Genomic DNA, 22,679 nt, shown 5'->3' on the forward strand with positions numbered 1-22,679 from the left:
TTCTTTTGCTACCTACATGGACCCTAGCTGGATGAGTACGTACCTGAACTAAGGCTGTAGTACACTGTTCCCGCCTCCTCTTGTCCGTCCTGGGGCGACATGAACAACACGTCATGGAGCTGACACCGTCGATGTTGTGGTCTGTAGAACACAGACACACACGCATCGGTCATAAGACACAGCGACACACATGCAACATCGCTTCCAATGCTGGAAACTTCAGATAGGACGTCAGTTGTTATTATGACATTTGTAAAATTTTCCCACTTGTTTCCAAAACCGGTCTTGACTAAGGAAGACGCTAGGGTTATAAGAGATGTCAGTAAGAGAGTGATTAACCCAAACTCCATTCTGTAAAGAATGTCTTTCTTCTGTTCCAGAGAAAACGTCGGTATTCTCGATCGTTTTATCGATCGCAATGCCGTAAAGGACACGCAGACTTGTATCTGTTCCCCTCTGCGTATATAATTGGTTTCCGCTAAGGTTATGTGGTATAAAAGAAACGGAAATATCCATATATAATATATACATAATGCAATGTGTGTTCAATGAGAATTCAAAGCCTCTTCAGGGACACAAAGCAGTGAATTGATATTTTTGTATTTCTTGTAAGGTACTCATACATAGCATAATTTGTAAGTTCGTACACTTACACTCTTCAAAAAAAGAAACGCATAAGCCATTTTGAAAAGAGTTTATTGTGTTAGTTTAAGGGGCTTTAATGTTGTGTTTCTGTTTACTTGAGTCCACAAAATGGCGTGCAAGTCAGTACTTTGTATGGTCACCATTGGCACCAATTACTGCTCGGCAACGCCTCGGCACAGACTGGTAAAGTCGACGAAGTTCCTCTTGCGGATTTTTTCCCCACTCTTCCTGCAACGCCATGGTCAGTTGTGGAAGTGTCTGAGGCGTGTTTTGACGTTGATGTACACGGTGATGGAGTTCATCCCATAGCTGTTCTATCGGGTTTAGATCTGGTGACCGGGAAGACCATGGATAGATAGGCATTGGCGTTAGAATTGGCAAGGTAGCGCACCGTGACGAGTGCTGTATGTGAAGTAGCGTTGTCATGCTGGAACATCTCCCTCTCTCGGTCCATAATCGGAAGCATGTGGCATGCAAATACTTCACTGATGTACCGATTTGCTGTCACATTTTCCTGAACAACCACCAGATCAGATCTTTGTGGCTGGATATTTCACCCCACACTATGACACTTTCTCCACCGATCTGTCGAAATTAGAAACACGCACGCCGGTCTACCATCTCGCCGGTGAAGAAGAAATCGTGATTCATCACTGAACCAGTTTCTAAGGTTCTATTTTCGGACTCTACGACACCACCGCAAGCGATTGTGCTGATGGAAGTCTCTCAAAACAGGGGCGAGAACTGATCTTCTTGGTCCAACCCCTACTTGATGCAATCGATTCATGACACTTTGGTCGAAAATTCTTCTCAAACCAGGGATGTGTTGTGCAGTCTCCATGGCTGTGGCAAGACGATGACGCAAGTGAGCAGCCCGGATGTAGCGGTCCTGGGCTTGGACGGTCGCTTCTCGGGCGATCTTGGGCGGAATTTGCCTGCAGTAAACGATCCCAAAGGCAGGATATGGTGCTCTGATGAACGTTGAAAGGTTGGGCAACAACAGACTGCTTGTTTTCTTTGTGACGTTTTGCCAAATAGTTTTTGAAACAGAGGAAAAACATTCAAATTGCCACGTTTTGGCGCTCAATCACACACATATTAGGTTTTGGAAAGATGACGAGATTTTGTTCGAGGCGTCAATGTCAAGTGACATATGAGTTACATATTATAGTTAAAAATTCCACAATTACGCCGACTTGTGGGCCGTGTATGCATACATGTATACATTGTTTAATGTATGTACAAATGATTACTACGACGTGCGAATATCCGTTTTGGCATGTAGGTAGTTCCTATCTGGTTGAGTGTCATATCTGGTTCAGCGTGAACGTAGTGGTTAAGACACTTGCTCGAATCCTCACATGTCTACAGTTTGTGCAGCCCAATTCTTATGTTTCATGCCAGGATCATGCTGGATTCTCTTATGATGCTGTGTGGATTCTGCCTTTTACCCGTTGCTACCTCGTGAAACTGAGATGATACTGCATCTCTTGACGAGTATCAATGGCATAAATTTTACTGTGTTCTTGCCTATGTCTGTTTGTTATGGTCAGTAAGTAAATATGGTTGTATAAGTGAGCAGGTATTGGTATACATTGTTCTGTGATACGATGAGTAGATACGGTTAATGTAAACTATATGTTAATTGATTGCCAATATAGCCTCGGACGTTTATGGAGACGTTCAGGAATCGCTGTCATTGTCCGTAGATATAGATGAATGAAGAAGTGGAGTTTGTCTTGATCGACTACATGATCCATTAACAACAAAGGCAGTGTTTGTACGGATGCTCTTTCCAGAATCAATTGATCGGAACAGTTTATCTGATCGTACAGGCCGCGATGAATGAATAAGTGGACTTTGTCTTGATCGACTACATGAAAAACGGGGGAACTGTTTGTACGCTTTCCTGAGTCACTTGAGAGCATGGTATGTGATAGTAGAGATTATTGTAAGTTTAATCGTTGTGAGTTCTCCTAGCCCCGGCACTCGTGAGAAGCAACTTTCTCGCGGTGAGCGTTGGGTAACGCTAACAGCTCTTCCCCGGTCCAACAGGCAACCAACCTGTCAACTGAATCATTTGTCGGCATTCCCGTGTCAGTCTCTGCAGACCGAAAGCTTAAGGCGACAATCCTCCGTTTGGTGTCCCGTGTTACGAAAGATTAACGGTCAATTGTGTCCTGCTTGACTGTGTTGATTTTGGCATCACAAGGGATAACTATTTCAATGTAAAAACGATGAAGGACCTTTTGAATAAAGTACATGTTCATTTAATTATTGGGGTTTTTTTTCAAAGAAATTGTTTCAATTGATAAATTTTTATTTGGTTTTGTAATTAATAAATGATATGATTTTTTATTTTGCCTGTGAGTGGCAATATCTTCAAAGTGGGATGAAATGGCGTAAAATGATTGAACAAGTCCATCCTCATTCAAAGATTTTAGGATATTTTCATACTACATGTTTATAATCGTAGAATGTGTGTTCTTTTAATGTTGGCTAAACGAGAATACAACCGCCAATTACTGAAGGGATGCTGTAAATACAGCTGGGTTGTTTAATAACGTAAACAATTTTATTCTTGATATTATCTATTTTAACGAAAATTTTCACTTTGTTTTAGGTGGGATGATTATTGTAAGATTGTATACTGTAATTGTGGGGGCGGTGGGTTAGCCTAGTGGTTAAAGCGTTCGCCAATTATGACGAAGACACGGGTTCGATTCCCCACATGGGTACAATTTGTGAAACCCATTTCTGGTGTCCCCCGGCGTGATATTGCTGGAATATTGCTAAAAGCGGCATGAAACTAGACTCACTCACTCAATGTAATTGTCAGGTGATGCTAATTATTGAAGCGGTTGTAAAATACTGAGGATCTTGATGTTAGATTTGAGCAGCAGTCATAATTTTATCCATTCTTTGCTCAAATAAAATGTTTGTTCAGTTACAATCTTTTCTATGAGTAATAGCAGACTTCAATGTAGGATACCATGAGCATGTACTTATGAATGACGATTGATTAGTATAGTGATGATACCATGCGTGTACTTAGCTTCATATGTCTTAAAACATATAAATCAATGTTGTTCAAACAACAAAAGCACAGGAACATTGAGGAAAACAGTCGAAACAGGGAATTGATTTTTTTCTGGACACAAACGTAATTTTTCTATTTGTCTACTGGAATGTTGAGTTTTGTTTGTTTGTTGTGTAACGCCGCACTCAGCTATAGGTCAACGGTCTGTAAAAAATCGAGTCTGGATCAGACGATTCCATGACCAACAACTTGAGCATCGATCGACACAAATGGGATACGATCACTTAGTGTCAATCAAGTCAGAGAGGCTGGCCACCCGATCCGTCAGTCAACCTGCTGATTCAGAAGATAAATGAAGTGAGTGAGCGAGTTAGACGTTGGAGTCACATTATCAGTAGATATGCCATATCTGACTAACAAGTTATACATTCATAATACATCAGTAGGGAGTATGGTTTTACGCCGGTATATTCCAGCAATATCACGGCGGGGGACACCTAAAATGGGCTTCACACATTGTACCCATGTGGTGAATCGAACCCGGGCCTTCGGCGTGACTAGCGATGAATTTACCACTAGGCGTTTACACAGCCCTAATATGTATATATGAAATACTGTCATCAAAAGACGTTGAAATTATCAGATTGTATACGTTGTATACAAGTCTGTGTAATCATAAAAGGAAATGATTGTTAACGAGACATAATAAACACATGATCGCCAACAACTAAAGTTAGATCACCCGGACTCCAACAGGATTTACCTCATCCTTTAGTTATTGGTGATTATTGATAAATTTAGCCAAATTAAAAGAACATATATTCAAAGATTAAACCTATGGCAGAAATAATTACTTTGCAAGATGTTATCCTAGATACCTTCTCAAGCGGATAGTAATTACCCGCTACTTCAACTTCCTTTGAGCGTATAGCCACTGACAGTTAGTTATCGATTTATTCTACCAGTTATAATATGCTGTTTAATTTATAAGACACAGAAATAAAAAAAATATGATGCAGCTCTACATCCTTTACCAACATAAATTAAATTAGCACTGACATTGTTCAAACGATCCTTTAAAGATACTGATATGAAATATATATCCTATGTGATGGAAATTTCAACAGAGACAAGCAGAACATGTTTTGACGTGATTATTTTATCAAACTGGCTACAGAATGAAGGATCTTCACTCTTTAATACATAGTTGTGCGTATATGGAAAAAGGCCAATACGACATCGTCGCATACCGACCTCTTCGAATCTGGACTGACAACCCTAGTAGGTGAATCCGATAGTCAGTTTAAATACATGAAAATTAATAACAATATACACTATACGAAGTCTTTCAACGGCATTTAGAACTAATACACACAAAGGCAAGGATTTATGGATGCCAACTCCTTCACTTGAGGAACACGACGTTTTGGAGCATGTGTTTACTCCTTCATCGGGTGTTCCTTAAATAAGGAGTTGACATCCATAACTTCTCGCCTTTAATTTGATGCAAACATTTAATACCTTGTATAGGGCGTCCCACTTCTGTTACATCACAAATACATGTATATGAGACCGCCTCCGTGATGTAGTGGTTAGAGCGTCCGCCCGGAAGGTCGCGGGTTCGATTCCCGACCGCGTTATACGAAAAGACGTTAAAATATGGTACTTGTTAGTTCCTTCTCGGCATTAATGGTTACAACAAGGACTGGTCGGCTCGGAGTCAGTATAATGTGTCTGAGTGGGGTATTCATGCTTCACTGCGGCATGGTATCTCAGTGGGCTAGCACTATAAAACCAGCTTTAGTCTGGGCTAGTACAAGCAGCCACACATACACACGCATGCACGTCGTCATATGAGCGAAATATTCTCAAGCACGACGTTAAACCCAACTTCACCTCACCCCACAAATATATCACATGGGTACAATGTGTGAAGCCCATTTCTGGTGTCCCCCGCCGTGATGTTGCTGGAATATTGCTAAAAGCGGCGTAAAACCAAACTCAGTCAGTCACAAATATATGATTTGAGTACTTGCTCGGGAACCGAAGTGGTGTCACAGATTTATACATGTATACATTGTTTACACTTGAATGTTTCTGTAAGCAATGGCTGCTACTGTGTGCTTTCATGTTAAGTCAAAGTCGTAAAGGCGTTAGGGTTTACGTGTTCATGACAATAATCTGCTCAATCGACATTCTTTAGTATTCAAACATGAACAGGCCATACTTAAGTACTGCGGAAGTAACATCAATCGATAACACTTATGCGGATGTCGGGTCAAATATAAAACACATAAACCAGTATTTACAACATCAATGTTTAATGTACGATCGCTTTTTTTTCTCTTTGAGTGTATTGTTCCAATAACAACCCTATATCAATATCGGTTCAATTGTGAACGTAGATATTTCCACACAAGTATTTGTACAGGGCTTCAGTTGCTAAGTAGATATCAAGGGTCTCATAAGCTGTAGTCCAGATTTGTTATGCAATTGTTACTAGACCAAGATATTCACACGTTCTAACAGTCTTAACTGGAACATTGTTATTGGTCCATCTTTCATTTCAAGAGAGTCTTCAACCTCCTGAGAGTGTACGTAAGTCCGAAGACAATTCAAGTAAATCTAAACATACTATTATTTTTAACTGCAGTATGTATGCTGTTTTAATTTATGGCTAGATTGACAAAATTGCTAACATCTGATGGGATGGTGTAAAATCCAACTAGGGTCCATGCAGGTAACAAAGGCACTGTAAGTTCCCATGGTCCCTAGTATGGTGATCTACTTTCAGTTGTTGGCGATCTATATATATTAAACTGTATTGTCTTTAATAGTTAAGATGTTTTAGATTTTACATTTATTACTGTGATATTCTAATTATTGCACTGTTCTTTGCAGACAGATTATTATATTATCTAAATTTAGCTTTATTCATTTATAAATTACAACTTTCTTAGTCACGATATGGCTGAATACTGCCAATGTGACTTTAAGTTTTAACTCACTCCAGAGAGTCTTCAACTTGATAAATCGACAACATGTATTTGTGATCTGCACCAGACATAACCTCTGGAACTAGTGTGTCGAGTTTGGAAAATAGTTCTTCATGTTAAAGTGTTATAATATGCGTAGGGTTGACATGTAGTGCATGTGACGTTTAAGGCTTTGGTCAAGTCCATATTCCCGAGGATTGTGTTTACAGGATGAGGCACATAAGCAGAGCGAAAGACCACACCCTTTTGGTGTGCCTAAGATTCATCAGTGTAAGGTTTTAGACAACTGGGACAGTTATGACTCCTTCTTAAGTAGACAGGTACGCATTCAATCCTTGCCAAAGCAACACTAAGAATAGAAATCATTCACATTCATTTGAACACGAAATGGATCACACAGGAACACTGCACAAATGTTAAGAAGTGTTACACACTCGAAAACAAAATATTGTCGAAAAGAAAACACAAGACTGCAGTCATGAATCACAATTTGACAAAGATTTTAAAAAAATTGTACGTAATTGTACACGACGACACCCGGAGAAATCCTTTAAAAATCAAAAATAATTTTAAACATATACAGATGCTTTTATGTCTTCACGTTTGCCTATAGATCAAGAAGAGTATTGTCTTCGATAAGTATGATTCTTCATACCTATCTCAAATTCATTTGATTTACTGCACATTGGGATCGTACACCACAATTAGACGCTAAATATTAAGATATTGTACCAATTAAAAGTGGTGCAGCTAACGATCAGGATAACATAATTCATTTTGGACGATTTAGCGTGGTTAAGGCATGTGTTGTAAACGAAAAATTGGATGGCACAATACATCAAGGTATCGAACAAGGAACTTCATCAAACATATTTCTCGCAAGCATAGTATCTTGAGTGCTCTGGTCCCCTGTCTTGCCAGCGAAATGCACTGAACTTGAGAGCCACAATGTAGTCTCTGCTTGCTGTGGCATTCATCGGGGAACCTGAATCCCAGGCAAAATAGGTCACTGGTCGACCGTCGTTGTATACCCACTGCCCTTCAGTTGCCGCATCTGATCCATGGATGTAGTAGCTACTTTTTGTACTATCTGAAAAGAAAAGCATAATGTCAGGACAGACTTAGAAAATACACTTGCCATGTCGTCAATACTCATTTGGTGTCGTCATTGTACAATAAGTGGCCTATTCATAGCATATTCACAGTTCCATGGTTTCATTTTTTGAGGATTTTTAAGACCAAGCATTCTTTTCTGCTGGGGTCATACATTTGTACTAACCGTATATTGGTTAACTGAATGGAATTGGGACCAGACTATGCGAACGTCATGTGGTCTTCAAGTTAACTATACCAATCACAGCTAATTATTATAATCCCTAATTAACCAGTCAAAGTTGAGTCTCTTCAAAATTCCTTGTGTAAAGTGTGACTTCATGAAACGCCACTTCAAAAAATAAACGACATTTGCAGAGTTGCAAAATCTCTTCGTGGAGATTTGGGGGAAGGCATCATTTCTAATAACCAGGCCTTCCCTGCACTTTGACTCCATGCACCATTTTACAAACTAGGTTAGCAAACTATGCATCTTGCTGATCGACACAATAAATCCTCCTTTCTCGTCATAGTTTTCATACATATTTTAGATGACATCTATAATTATTTGTTTGCATGAAAATTTCGTAAAGTAAATTTGGATTTATATATAACTGTGTTAGCTGACTGGTGGTTCTTGATCAAATGCGACAAGGCACGTGGTGTGGCCGCCATGTTGGAACGCATTTGGTATTTTAGATTATTATTTGTTCGCGAGTTTGATACGGCGATTTAACTTGTGTCCGAGTTAAACCTCAAACGAAAACTCGCGAACACATGGTAACGAATTTATCTCGACGACCACCCTCAGTAAATGCTTTAAATCTGAACTGAAAGAATGAGATAATCAAAATGGAGGCCGATTGTGTCGGTATAACTTTTTATTTGTGAACGTACAATGTTTTGGTTCATACCATTACATTCAGCAGAAAAAAGTTTGGTCCAGTACAGTGGAACGGTTCTTAACTGAAATAAAAGATTTATACAAATTAAGCAAAACGGTAGCTGAAACGGCGATTTCTTATGTGTTTGAACGGTCACGTCAGCTCGTGCAGATATACCACCTTAGAAACTGTGCAATCCAACGTTCGAAATCCACTCTCTCAATCACTGTCAAGCCATTTATCTTTAACCGCCTCCGTGGTGTAATGGTTAGAGCGTCCGCCCGTACGGCGGAGGGTCGCGTGTTCGATCCCCGACCGCACCATATCAAAAGACGTTAAAATATGGTACTTGTTGGTCCCTTGCTAGCGCTCGGCATTAATGGGTACAACAAGGACTGGTCGGCTCGGAGTCAGTATAATGTGTCTGAGTGGGGTATTCATGCTTCACTGCGGCATGGTATCTCAGTGCGCTAGCACCGTTTATCTTTGGACTCTTCAATAACACATAATACCGTAAGCAATTGCAACTTTTATCAACTTGGGTATCGAGGTTAGGTCAGCGTAACCTGTATTGGAATGCATCAGCTCGTAGACGACATCAGCGTTAGACCAAGCGAGAGCTTACTGTAGATGTTCTACATCGGGTTAACACGTGGACACCTGGTGTAGTGAATGTGGAGATTGATTATGGTACACTGGTACAGAAGTTGCATTTATGGCCTAGAAGTCAAGTGGAAGTCAACGCATCGGGCATGGTCGCCGCAAGGAAGTGTCATAGCGGACTGCGGGACAGAGCAAGAAAGCGAGACGTTTTGGGACGCTGGCGTCAAGGCAGGGCGAGTAGAAGATGGGCAAAGAGGAGGTGAAGTTGGTTGTCAGGTTGTCACAAAAAGGATTATGAAATCATGTTTCGTAAATTTCTTCATGACAGTAAACACTGACATTGTATGCCTCGGTTTGTGACTATGTGTGTCTCTTTGTATCTGTTTGCGTGCGTACGTCTGTGATTTACCATTATGCTACACTCCTTGTCTACATCCTTTTTGCTGCTTAAGATCCGGGTTAGAACTGATCTTCAGTAACCCATGCTTGTCGTAAGAGGGTGGTCAGGCTCGCTGACTGGGTTGACACATGTCATCGTATCCCAATTGCGTAGATCGATGTTCATGCTGTTGATCCCTGGATTGTCTGGTCCAGACTCGATTATTTACAGACCACCGCCATATAGCTGGAATACTGCTGAGTGCGGCGTAAAACTAAACTCACTCCCTCACTACTTCCTTTTTGCTGCTTAAGGTGGTTGACTCTTTAAGTTCTTTGGCTTTTGGAATGGGTAACGTAGTTGGAAGCTAGATTATACTTTGGTTATGGTACACTTAATCAAACTCCTACTTCTTCTAATCTACTGAATGAACACTTAAACAGCCTCCAAATTTAAACAGGATTGTCTCCACACTTCGTGCAATGATATTATGTAACCACATTGACCTGACTGAGGAACCTCAACTTGCCTATGTACTTTGAAGCAGGTAATGGCATAATATTCTTTTTAAAATATCTAAGATTTTGGAAAACATTAATGTTATATTTATACTGTGACGTGTTCTTGAAATTCTTGAAGATTTACAAACATTGTCATGTTTGTGTCACCTGTGACATTTTAACTCCTTTCGTGTTAGAACTTACCTGCAGTGATTTTTTAATCTTATATGGATCGGATCTTCATATTTAATCATCAGTTCGAAACTTTGATATTGGATTAAATCGACTTTCATGTAGATCTATGTAAAACGCAACACCACAATACATGTCCATCAGATAGCTTGCAATTACCACAGTTGCGCGACGCTGGTACTTCTGGTGATCGGAAGACTCTAAAGGAAGATGGATCGATCAATTGAATTGATTCTGTGGATCCAAAACAATATCTTTTCGATTGCTTGATAACAGCTTTATTTTCACAGCAGAAGCTAACGCCATACTAACCCATATTACCAACCTTAAAATATATTAATAAACGCCCTATATACATATATATGTACAATATATCATATTTATTTTCAAACTCTCTTTTGTGCCTTCAGGCTATTAAACATCTTTCTTGCAAACATCCACTTTTAATTGAAATTATTGAATTATATATTGATCTTGCTACTGGCCACGACATTGTCCTCTGTTGGTTACCCAGCCCCGTTGGCATTTCTGGTAACACAATGGTTGACCTTGCTGCTCACTCAACAAAACCGTGACACCACTTCTTGTTCCAAACACTGATTATAAAGCTACTATTAGATTTTATATCCGTGATCTGATGCTAAAGAAGTGGGACACCCAAGTAGGTATATATAAGTTACATGCAATAAAGCCTTCAGATTCAGATTCAGATTCTTTACTTACCTATATCTTTAAAGACAATCGGTAGTACATACAAACACGAAAATTGGTACAGGTGGATGACTAGACATTCACTATAATCGAGAATGTACAAATCATTACCTATTATTTAGCAATCATTTCATTTCTGAGACAACAGGATTTATATAAATATTTACCTAAATTACATATCTGTTATACATTTCTAACACTTAAACGTTGAATAAGTTTACGCATTGATGGACATCGGTAGTTATATGGTTGTATGTATAATTTTCTATAATTATTATAATATGGACATCCTTTTATAAAATGGAACTCGTTTTCAATATCGTCTTCACAAAAAAAAAAACATTTTCTTTCTGTTATATTAGCATTACTGTATCTGGCAGTTTCTATTGCTAAATATTTCCTAAAGAGGTGCGGGATAGCTTTACATAGGCAATATTGCAAAGTACAATTATCAATAATATTTCAAAGTACAATTATCAATAATATTTCTATAAATTACACATTTTGATGAATTAGATAAATTACTGAAAATCTCTTGAGACACTTGATCTAAGAATCGCTGCCTTACAACAGGTATAGGTATGCAGGACAATTCTTTGACTCCAATGCTAGATAAAAATATTCTTCACCTGATACGCCCAGTTATTAACACCACGGGTCTCCACTTCCTCATATAAATATTCATAACAATTTCGAAGAATAAGATTTTTGTGTGTGAAGCAGCTTATACCTAACCCCAGACCTCCGATGCATATCATAATATACTGCCAACATAACAATCAAAAACGGATACAAGAGATTCAGGATTAAGAGAGAGAGATTGACCTTACATTATTATAGTGAAAAGAGGGCCGTTCTACCTTGATCAGCAAGTTGGATCTGAACAATCGTAAACTTAATATTATAATTACAAACAACTCCCAAATATGTTAAAGTATCAAACAACACGAATTGTTGGCGGTGTGTGGTCCTGTGCGTAGAGCTCAGGTCACAATCAGTTGAAGTTAAGCAACGTTGGTCGCGGACAGTCCTCGGATGGGTGACCGTGTTTGGCAGCTTGACTCCTGAAAGTTTCTAGGACTTCAGTCATGCCCCACATCTTTGAGCATTTCAGCATACAAGATCCAATCTTTCAAAACGGCACCAGCTCATCCGTATATATTGAGCTCTGTAGCTCGTTTTCACAAGGAATCACAAGCATTTGAAGTCTCTGATTCATATAGACATCCCAATATACAGGAGTGGACTTATCCCAAGATGTTTTTCTCAGTATTTTCGCTTGTGTCTGACCAGTCCGCGATCCATTTAACCCCTTGGATGCAGGACATGTATGTCTTTCCTCTTCAACCCTCACTTTGAAGTCCAATAAAATTCAAAATGTATCACGCATACAAATACACTTCATAGTTGGGAATGTTTTGTTTCTTGACACCATCCACTGTCATCTTAGGCAAAGCAAAAGTGCTGATCATGAAATGGCCTTTCAAAATTAAATACATTGTAATGTCGCCATTATCTACACATTACGAAACTGCGTTTCACATATTTGGTGTATGTTTTGAAATGTGAATATGGGATCATTAGTAGGAGCACTGAATTTCAGAAATAGCACTTTGTTACGAAGATGTGTTTTTGTTAATTACAATGTCACATTAATTAACTGTTATTAGCTATTATGGGTCACTAAAGTTGAGAGCTCTGAATGTGAATTTGAACTCACACCTTGCATTGCTATGTATTTTCATTTGTTAAGACTAAGCTGAAACTTTACCTCCCTTTGTGTTTTGCTTCCGGTGTCGTTGGTTGGATTCTGGAAGCTCTGAGTGAGTGAGTGAGTGAGTTAATATTTAACGTCACATCAGCAATATTTCAGCCATATCGTGACGAGAACATATTTGACATTGAAATGGAATATATGAATATTATAAAAACATGTCATCGAAGGACAGTAAAACAACTAGAATATCACAATTTGAAATAAAACTAGTATAGAAAGTTAAAAATAATAGCACTATCTGGACAAAACACTATAAAAACTGGCTATATATCGCCAACAACTGAAGGTAGATCACCATACTAGGGACCATGGAGACTTACAGTATTTTTGCTACCTGCATGGACCCTAGCTGGATTTGTATCATCCCTTCAGCCGCTGGCGATTAAAGTCAAATCTAGCCAAAATTAAATAATAGAAATGCTACATTTAAAACAGCTGGTAAATTTCCTTTGAAAGTTTTGGGACTTCGTAACCTCTCAGGAGGACAATAATTTTACGCTACTTCAACCCCCTTTCAGGGTACATCCACTAACAATCTCAGATATTAATCTAAAGTACCAATAGTAAAATATGTATCTATTTACAAATCATTTAACAAATCTTATTCTTTTAAAAGTGCAATAATTAAATGAGAACTTATATTATTAAAAGTTAAAATATCCTTCATAGTTCGTGATTTGAAATAGATATCCCTTGTGATGGAATATTCAACACAGTCATCACAAGGGATACAAAACGGAGGATCATCACCTTTAAGCAAATATTCATGTGTATACCTTGTGTGGCCAATGCAACACCGTCGTATGATGACCTCTTCAAATCTGGACTGCAACCCAAGTAGGTGTAACCAATGTAGGGTTTTATTTCGTGTAATTTATTGATACCTACCTGGGTGTCCCACTTCTTTAGCATCAGATAACGGATGTAGGCTCTAATGCTAGCTTTGTAATCAGAGTATGGAATAAGGAGTTGTGACAGATTTGTTGAGTGCTGCCTTGGCAGCAAGATCAGCCATTGTGTTACCAGAAATGCCAACGTGGCTGGGTAACCAACAAAAGACGATGTCACATTGGCCAGTAGCAAGATCTTTATACAATTCAAGAATTTTTATTAAAAGTGGATGTTTATAAGAAAGATTTTTGATAGCCTGAAGGCAAGAAAGAGAATCGGAAAAGATTATATATTGGATATATTTACGGTGTTTATTAATATATTTAAGAGCTGTTAATATGACATTAGCTTCTGCTGTGAAAATAGAGCTGTTATTGGGCAATCGAGAAGATAATGTTTTGGATCAAATGACAGCGGCACATGCCACCATCCATGGACCCGTCTGTAAATAAGAATTTGTATGTATTATATTTATTTCGTAATTGACTAAATTCTTGTTTATACTGTAATTCATTTGTTTCTGATTTTTTAATTGTAGTTAATGTTAGGGATGGGCACAATTATAGCATCACGCCACGACGCCATGTTCAAATGTCATCAAAATTACCTAAGAGCGTCTCTAAACATGATTCAGGTAAGTGTTTCAGCAGTTGATAATGTATACCATCAGCTCCTGAAGCAGTATCGTGAGCTTGGTCAAGAGCAGTAAGAAGCCCATGTATCGAAAAGGTTTCATTGTAGTCTCCCCCATTATGTGAATTGAAATTAATAGATTTCTTTTCTTGCTGGCTTTGATATTTCTGGAATTCGGGTACATAGTTAGATGAGGAAGAATGTTTGGCCAAAGTTTCTCCAAGTGTATTTGCAATGTCAGATTTATCAGTCAATAATTCACCTCCGTCTTTGAGATGCTTAATGCTAGATTTAGAGCCCTTACCTTTTATTTTCTGGATCATGTTCCATACCTTTGATATTGGCGTGCGCGAATTGATGTTTGATACATAGTTTCGCCAAGATTGGCGTTTACTTTGTTTAAAGGTACGCCGTGCTTTGGCGTATAAAACTTTAAATTTGTCTAAATTGTGGATCGGCAACGGAAATAATGTTCAGCTTTCTTCCGTGCCTTGCGAGCCTGTTTGCATTCAGCGGTAAACCATGGTTTACGTTCATGAGGAACTGCAGAGGATTTGGGGATACACTTGTCAGCTATGACTTTGAGCTCATCTGAAAAATATTTTATGGCATCAGGAATATCATGAAAAAATTTGTCAGCACAGAAAGTTTCATATAAAGGCCAGTTAGCCTTCTTAAAGTTCCATCTTGATGATGGAGGAACATCAGATGGATTCACGGGTTTTAGTATTGTTGGGAAATGGTCACTTCCACATAGGTCGTCGTGGACTGACCACTCAAATTCATTCAATAGGTCTGAATCTGTAATTGATAAATCAAGAGCTGAATAAGTTCCTGTGCCAGGATGTAAATATGTGTTAGAACCGTCATTATATACTACCCATCAAAGGTTTAGACTCACTAGTGTAAATGTAGCCACTTATTTCAGTCAACTTTTCTGGACTAGATTGTGCTAAATATTTCATACTGTTTAAAGGTACTGTTTACACATGAATTGATGTATTGTAAAACAAATTCGTAACGTTGAGAAAATTATTGTCATGAGTTCAATAAATGTTGAAACTCTGTGAAAATTGGCGAATTCTGTACAAAACTTTACACCAAATCGCAGCTGTTTACATGCACGATATTTGCACGTACTTTTCAACATTTTGATGCATAATGCTTGTGCAGTTCATCTGCATAAGGTTTGCAGTTGGTTCCCCAAGTGAGTGTAAAAATTCATCTTCGATGTATCCATATGTATAAGCATAACTTATAGTGAGTGCTTTAAGTGAGTCTAAACTTTTGATGGGTAGTATATATGCATAAATCATTATCTGAACAAAAGTCTTCAAATAGTTTACCTTTAGCGTTAGTAGTTGTACCACCCCAGAGCCGGTTGTGGCCATTTAAATTTTTATGCCCCCGCCATATATGGCAGGGGCACATAGGGTTACCCTCGGTGTCCGTCCGTACGAAACAGGGAATGTAATCTATCCACTTCTCCACCATAACCGCTCTGTGGAATTCAATGAACTTATACATGAGCTTTCTTGGGACTCGAATGGTGTGCATCTCATATTTTGTTTTTTATTTTATTGTTTGTTTTTTTAAGTTTAGAGACAATTGAACTTAGGTACATTTTGCTGAATTTCTCTATGATGATAGTGTAATTGGGGATGAAGTCTATCCACTTATCCACAAAAACTGCTCAACAGAATTGAATGAACTTCTACATGTCTTTTGCAGGGACACCAAAGGTGTGCAGTTCATAATGTTTTATGCAATTTCTTACTTTTGTCACTTTTACAGATGTTTGACCTTGTTGAATTTTGTTCTATTCAGCCAGTGTTCGTTCCATCCAACAGTGGGTGTACGTTATCCACATCTCCTCAAAAACAACTTTATGGAATTCTTTTAGATTACACATGTGCTTTATAGGGACTCTAAAGGCGTGCATCTCATATTTTGATTTTGTATTTTATTCATTTTTCCAATTTTAATGCCGTTTGAACTTAGATCAATTTTGTTGAATTTCTCTCTGAATATAGTGTTATAGGGGATGAAGTCTATCAACTTCTCCACAAAAACTGCTCAACAGAATTGATTAAGCTTATACAAGTGTTTCATTGAGACTCGAAAGGTGTGCATGTCATAGTTGCATAGATGTTTATTGAACTTGTTCGTGAATTGTGTTCAATTATTGATCTTTATATGTCTTATGAATGTCTGTGGGGGCATCCGTGTCCCTGGACACAATTTTTTCTCGTTGAAGTTCCGTCTTCTGAAGAGTTGAAGACGCTGAGATGTACAAAGAGCATAATGTGAACGCAACATGTAACGTCAGTCATACGGCAACCGCCTGGAGACCAGTATTAAGTATAACAGGGCTATGGATAACATTTTGTTTGATAAAGATCGAAGATCCTCCAGTGGCCCGATCACCTGGGGGTGAAAAGGAATGGCATGCTTTGAAATGGCGTAAATCAAATGTATCCGTCTGTTTTAAATATGTCTCCTGGAAACAAATGGCTGATGGTGTGAAGTACTGGACTAGTAGCTGCAAATCATTGACATTATTCCTTAGCCCTCTGCAGTTCCACTGTACAATATTATTAGAAGACATTATCTTTTGGGGGGATTTATTGGGAATCTACCCCGCACTTTTTTGGAGGGCGACAGGCTATGTGCCCTAGAATGGACGTTTTCAGATACGTCCATGGCCTCAAGAGATCCGTATTTGTTGTATAATTTTATTCTATTTTCCGACCCTTTTGGGGCTCTGCCACTTTGTTTTTTGAAAGCATCAAGCTTCTGTTTATTTTTGCTTTTAGCAGTTTGCTCAGTATCAGTTGACGATTGAGATTGTGAACGTGATTGAGAGGATGACTTGTGATCTGAAGATGACTGTCTGCCTTTCAGATGTACTAGGAAGTGATTCCGTGGTTTGAGATGATATAGCAGGATATAAACGCTGTGGATTGTCACTTTTGATCCAAGTCAAGTTTGTTTGACAGCTTGTGGATGATGTAGATACTTTAGGGCTTGATTCAGTTGGTGTTTTGGTTATTGAAGCATAACTTTCTGTAAGTTCAGATCTCTACACAAGTTTTTTGGCCTTCCGAAAAACTGATGTTTTGGGTAAATTTGATCTTGTTGATCTGCATTTGTTCTTTCCAAATCGGACATTCTTTTGAGAAAGATGAATGTTCTCCTGAATAGTTGGTGCATTTTTAAAGGTACTTTTGTTGTGTGTGTCTTCTCACCACAGTGAACACCACAACGGACAATATACAAGTATTTACACCATGGCCAAACTTCTGGCATTTAAAACATCTGAGGGGGCGGTGGGGTAGCCTTGTGGTTAAAGCGTTGGCTCGTCACGCCGAAGACCCGGGTTCGATTCCCCACATGGGCACAATGTGTAAAGCCCATTTCTGGTGTCCCCCGCCGTGATATTGCTGGAATATTGCTAAAAGCGGCGTAAAACTAAACTCAGTCAGTCAGTCAGTCAGTAAAACATCTGAGCGGATTCGGAAAATACAAGTCAACCTTGATGTTGCTTTCAGTGATTTGGGAGCTGTCGGAGATGAAAAGGAAAATAGATAAGTATTGGTTTGAACAGTTTCGTTGTTTTTACGGGTTGAAAAGCGTTTGACGTACAGCACACCGTGGTCTTTCATTTCAGTCACGATATCAAGTTCCGACATGTCAGCAAACAATCGATCGCTGTCTAAGTGTCTAGACGATATCAAACGAAACAAATGGGGTGTGAAAACGAACTCTGGGCTCGTAAGACTGGGTTTGTTTGAAATGTAATTAATGAACGAAATCTGATTTTGCACTGTGTAGCATTTTCTCAGATTTCCATTCGTTGATTTGTAGCATGCATAGGCTGAATACTTTTAGAATATGGATAAAAAAGAAATCAAGAAAAATGAATGGAAATTAAAAATAGATGCAATAAATTATTTTGATAAATTCATACCAAATTGTCAATGTTTCCGTGCAATGTGTCGTCACGCCATGACTGACGCACATCACGAACGTTAACGAGTAAGGCAATTGTCGTCACTTCTGACTTCTTCTCTTTCTTATAATGAAACCAATAAAAACGAATACTAATACGCAGATAGTCAGAATGTTTCTGATTACTTACAACACATTTCATTACTTGTGTAAACGACAAATAAACCTGCGTACCGACGTCAGCGAACCCGCCATTTTGTAAAAACTTGGTCACCGGTTGCGAGGTCATACATCAACGTTGTTGTACATATTTGGTAATTCCTTTAAGGTGAAGGGCCTTTGAATGGGAGTAAACACAAAAATCCAATCCTCCAGTTTTCAGTTTCAATATTATGATGCATATTTTGCGTATCGTTTAGGTAATTTATTTCAGAAAATTGACTTCATTATCTCCATTTTGTTGTGTACAATACAGGTTATTTTTTTCCTTCGAAAGTCATTGTTTGTTTGAGCAATATGTAGATAAGATATTGACAGCTTTAGCGTAGAACGCCATATTTGTAACGTAGACATAAATCCAATATGTTCGTTGTTCCTGTGATTCAGTGTTGGGGTCGTTTCATGTTAACAGGTTAGTGAACAGCGATTCCATTTAATCGTACAAGTACTGACAAAATGAACCTATGAAAGTGATTTATTAAATGTATTGTTTATTAAATGTATACATACACACATATTTTAAGGAATTGTCTTATCATGGAATCTTTTGAGTATCCTTTTATGGACTTAAAATTATGTCTAATCATTCGCCAAGTGCGCGTTTGTCATAACACTTAAGGATTTATGTTTGCAAAAATATTATATTGTGATGACAGAATATTAAACTATTAAAATGTATTTGCACAAGAGTTGTACAAAAACACATACAGTGTCATATTCTCCTTTGGAAAAACCGTACTGTATTATTCTGATTGGTTCATTCATCCAATTTCTTTTCTTCTTTCATTGGATATTTATGAAGAGAGAATAATGAACGAGGAAATGTTGTATCCTGACAGATAAGTCTCTTTTGATAAATGTCTTTTAAAAACGATAGACTGTTGCCAAACAGGTGCGCGTGTTGCCTTTATTATTATTATCGAACTATTTCATTGTTTACCTATTCAGGACATTGTTCAAATGTTAAAATCAGTCATTTCATGATCTATCAAAGGAGCGGAAACTTTTGACTGAGAAACCGAGATTTTGTATTTTTTTAACAGAAATTAGGTTATATATATCAACGTCGTCTTTCTACGACGTCGCAAAACATATAAAACAAGCCACAAGGTCAAGTAAAATGATGTACATTTCCCAGTGATTTCCTTTAATTTGAAGATATGACTAGTCCTTAATATTAATGGTGCAGAAAGTTTCAAAATACATTGACCTAAACAGGAAAATATTGGGAATTAAGAACTAATTTACATATTGGCTACTACATGCTTTCTCGCGTAAAACGATGTCATCAGTTCTTATTAACTGTCATACTACTAAAACGTGTCCGGTTACAGCGTCAGTCTTTGCACTGGAATAATTTGGTTTATCGTGAGCAAAGAATCATGTGTACGTATCCACAGCAAATTCTCTCGGAGCACACAAATCTATTTCATACATACGTATGTCGCTAGGGTATCAGGATGTATGGACTCACACTTTCCGCCAAGATGTCAAATAAGGAAAATCGTAGCACAGTGCTTTTATCAGTGTACCATAAAAAGCTGAGAAATGTACTGTTTTTAACGCATAACAAAATTTTGGACAACTCTTAGCAGTGTTTATTTTTCCGTTAAAATATTTGCACTTGAATTTATACCACCGGAAAGGACATTTCATTTTCTACATTTCTGTGTAATTTATATAGCTGTAGGTAGATATGTGACCGGAATTCACACACATCGTTCACTTTTCAAGCATACTCGGCATCCAGTGCAGGGTGTAATGTTATGAGAGTGTGTTAACAATGGAAAAACTGTACTGAGTGATTTAGTTTTACGCCGCACTCAGCAATATTCCATCACTTCTAACCCGGATCTTCACGGGTCTTTTAGTGAATATATGGTAATTACCAGTGGAATATATCTCGCTAATTTAAAATTCTGGCATATGTATCACATAAATTCTGGCATATGTATCACATAAATTCTGGCATAAGTTCTGGCATATGTATCACATAAATCCTGGTATATGTATCGCATAAATGACCAATGAAAATTGTGCTTGTAAATGTTTAGTTTTATATTATTGTGTATCCTGTCACGTATAAGACGATTAAATTCTCACCTGTTGAGGCTGTGACCTGCTTTACAAAGTGACTCTGCGTGTCCGGACTGTCAATGGTAACCAAATGTTCTCCTCTTGTAGTACAGTCAGCAAGGCCCTCGGCGTAGAGGAACTTGTCAAGATGAAGCTGATAGCAGAAGTTTAGGAGACGGTTGTGGATGTAGCCGGGTGGACAAGCACCTGTGAAAGACATGATTAGGATTAAGTTAGATTTGCTTACAGAATTCATGGCAACATCACATGTATTTATAATGCGTCATTAACTAATATTAGAGTCAATAAAGGGTAAATTGATATATACGCATGTAAAGAAATAACAGAACTAAAAGTGTCATCATAATGTTGAATGTGTTGACAAACGTGATACATCATGACATACAGACAGATAGTTCAAACAACACTACTAAACATCAGTTGTATAGACCAACCACCCAAAATGAAAATGACAAACATGAAGCAGTCGGTCATTGAATATCTTGTGTACCTTCCTTTCGCAAGTTCATAAAGAAAGCTTGTGGAAGCGCATTCCAATCCTCTACTAGAGCTCTGCGAAGTCCTGGGAGGTCCACTGGTGCTGAATGACGCGTGTACACACGTCCACCGAGTTCATCCCAGGCTTCCCTCAATGAGGCCTAGCGTTGTCGTCTTACATTAAAGAAGGTCGACCATAAAAGCCAGGAATGGTACTGCTACAGGAACCAGAATCTCGTCCCATAATGCTGTCCGGTAACATTACCGTCAACCAAGTGCAGTGGAGTACGTCCAGTAGAAGTAATCCCTGCCCATACCATGACAGACCCCCAGCCAAATCAACTATGCATGGCCACAGACCATTAACGTTGATTTCAGCGGCCATGATGTCTACTCCATCTCAAGCGCGCCTGGATGTGACGTTATGTTAGTGGTGGACAAACTGCAGGTCGCGTACAAAATAATGCTTGAAAACCGTGTTAGGATATACAATGCCATTCAGAAAGTGGTCAGATGTAACATATGTTATATTTGGGATTACACTTTTTAAGTAAAGTACAGATCCGGATGGGATTAAACCCAACAAAAGTACTAGAATCTGTACTTTACTAAGAAAGTATAATCCCAAATATAACATATGTTACGTTGTTAGGATCTACACCGAAACGGCGCAACAACTACTGCAACAGAGAAGTTGTCTATCCATAAAAATGAGTTCTACTTCATCATACCAGCTTCCAAATGCCACTCAAGGAAGCCAGCCATCCCTCTATGTAAATCTTGCAAATAAAGCTTCTGACAAGGTACAGCGAATTCAGCATTCTGCAGCAAGATGCATCCTGAAAATTCCTGCTCTCGAAACCTTTCACTGGTTTCATATCACCTCTGGAATTACCTTCAAGATCTGTATTACTACCCATGACAGCCTCAACAATGAAACCTATTCTTCATGCATCAAGGACCTGCCCTGTATTCTCCTAAATGTCCATTTGGATCGTCAACCAGCCTCTGTATACTTCTACCACGTCTGACCGTGCCTTCTGGCCGTGTGGTATTTGTGATAATCTATAACTGTAAACACTTGCCCTGGAAGAATATATATATTACGTACCTGAAGTAAGGCTGTAGTACACTGTTCCCGTCTCCTCTTGTCCGTCCTGGGGCGACATGAACAGCACGTCATGGAGCTGACACCGTCGATGTTGGCGTCTGTAGAATGCAGACACACACGCCTCGGTCATAAGACACAGAGACAAACATTCAACATTGCTCCGAATGTTGGAAACCTCAAATAGGATGTCACTTGTTATTATGACATTTTTTAAGCTTCCCCAATTGTTTCCAAAACCGGTATTGAGTAAAGCAGACGCTTGGGTTACAACATAACTCGGTATGAGAATGAATAACCAAAAGTCCATTATATAAAGTATGTCTTTCGTCTGTCCGAGAGAGAAAACGTCGATATTATAGCTCGCTATTTCAATCGCACATGCATAATGCAAACGCAGAATCGCGCCTGCTCCTCTCTGCGTATACAATTGGTTTCCTTGGGAGTTATCAGTGCAACGGACAAATGTTGTTCTAAATCAAAT

General features: G+C 38.5%; 1 protein-coding gene across 1 annotated transcript; it reads right to left on the reverse strand.

Annotated features, from left to right (window-relative positions):
- Nucleotides 1–7,544: 7,544 nt before the first annotated feature.
- LOC124265344 (perlucin-like) lies at nucleotides 7,545–22,328 on the reverse strand. Its single transcript, XM_046700123.1, has 3 exons — nucleotides 22,199–22,328; nucleotides 20,617–20,796; nucleotides 7,545–7,771 (listed from the first exon to the last, which is right to left on the reverse strand). The coding sequence occupies exons 1-3, from the start codon at nucleotides 22,326–22,328 to the stop codon at nucleotides 7,545–7,547; spliced, it is 537 nt and encodes a 178-aa protein (XP_046556079.1).
- Nucleotides 22,329–22,679: the final 351 nt, after the last annotated feature.

The sequence above is a fragment of the Haliotis rubra genome, unplaced genomic scaffold, assembly GCF_003918875.1.
Source record: "Haliotis rubra isolate DU_JTF1 unplaced genomic scaffold, ASM391887v1 Scf972, whole genome shotgun sequence".
In the NCBI taxonomy this organism is placed as follows: Eukaryota; Metazoa; Mollusca; class Gastropoda; order Lepetellida; family Haliotidae; genus Haliotis; species Haliotis rubra.

Bases quoted from the DNA above. Each gene is read 5' to 3' on its own strand.
- LOC124265344 (XM_046700123.1), bottom strand. From the start codon at position 22,328: ATGACCGAGGCGTGTGTGTCTGCATTCTACAGACGCCAACATCGACGG. The intron at 20,797-22,198 runs GTACGTAATATA...TGTCTTTCACAG, and splicing joins GTACTACAGCCTTACTTCAG to GTGCTTGTCCACCCGGCTAC. The intron at 7,772-20,616 runs GTGAGAATTTAA...TTTTCTTTTCAG, and splicing joins GCAGGTCACAGCCTCAACAG to ATAGTACAAAAAGTAGCTAC.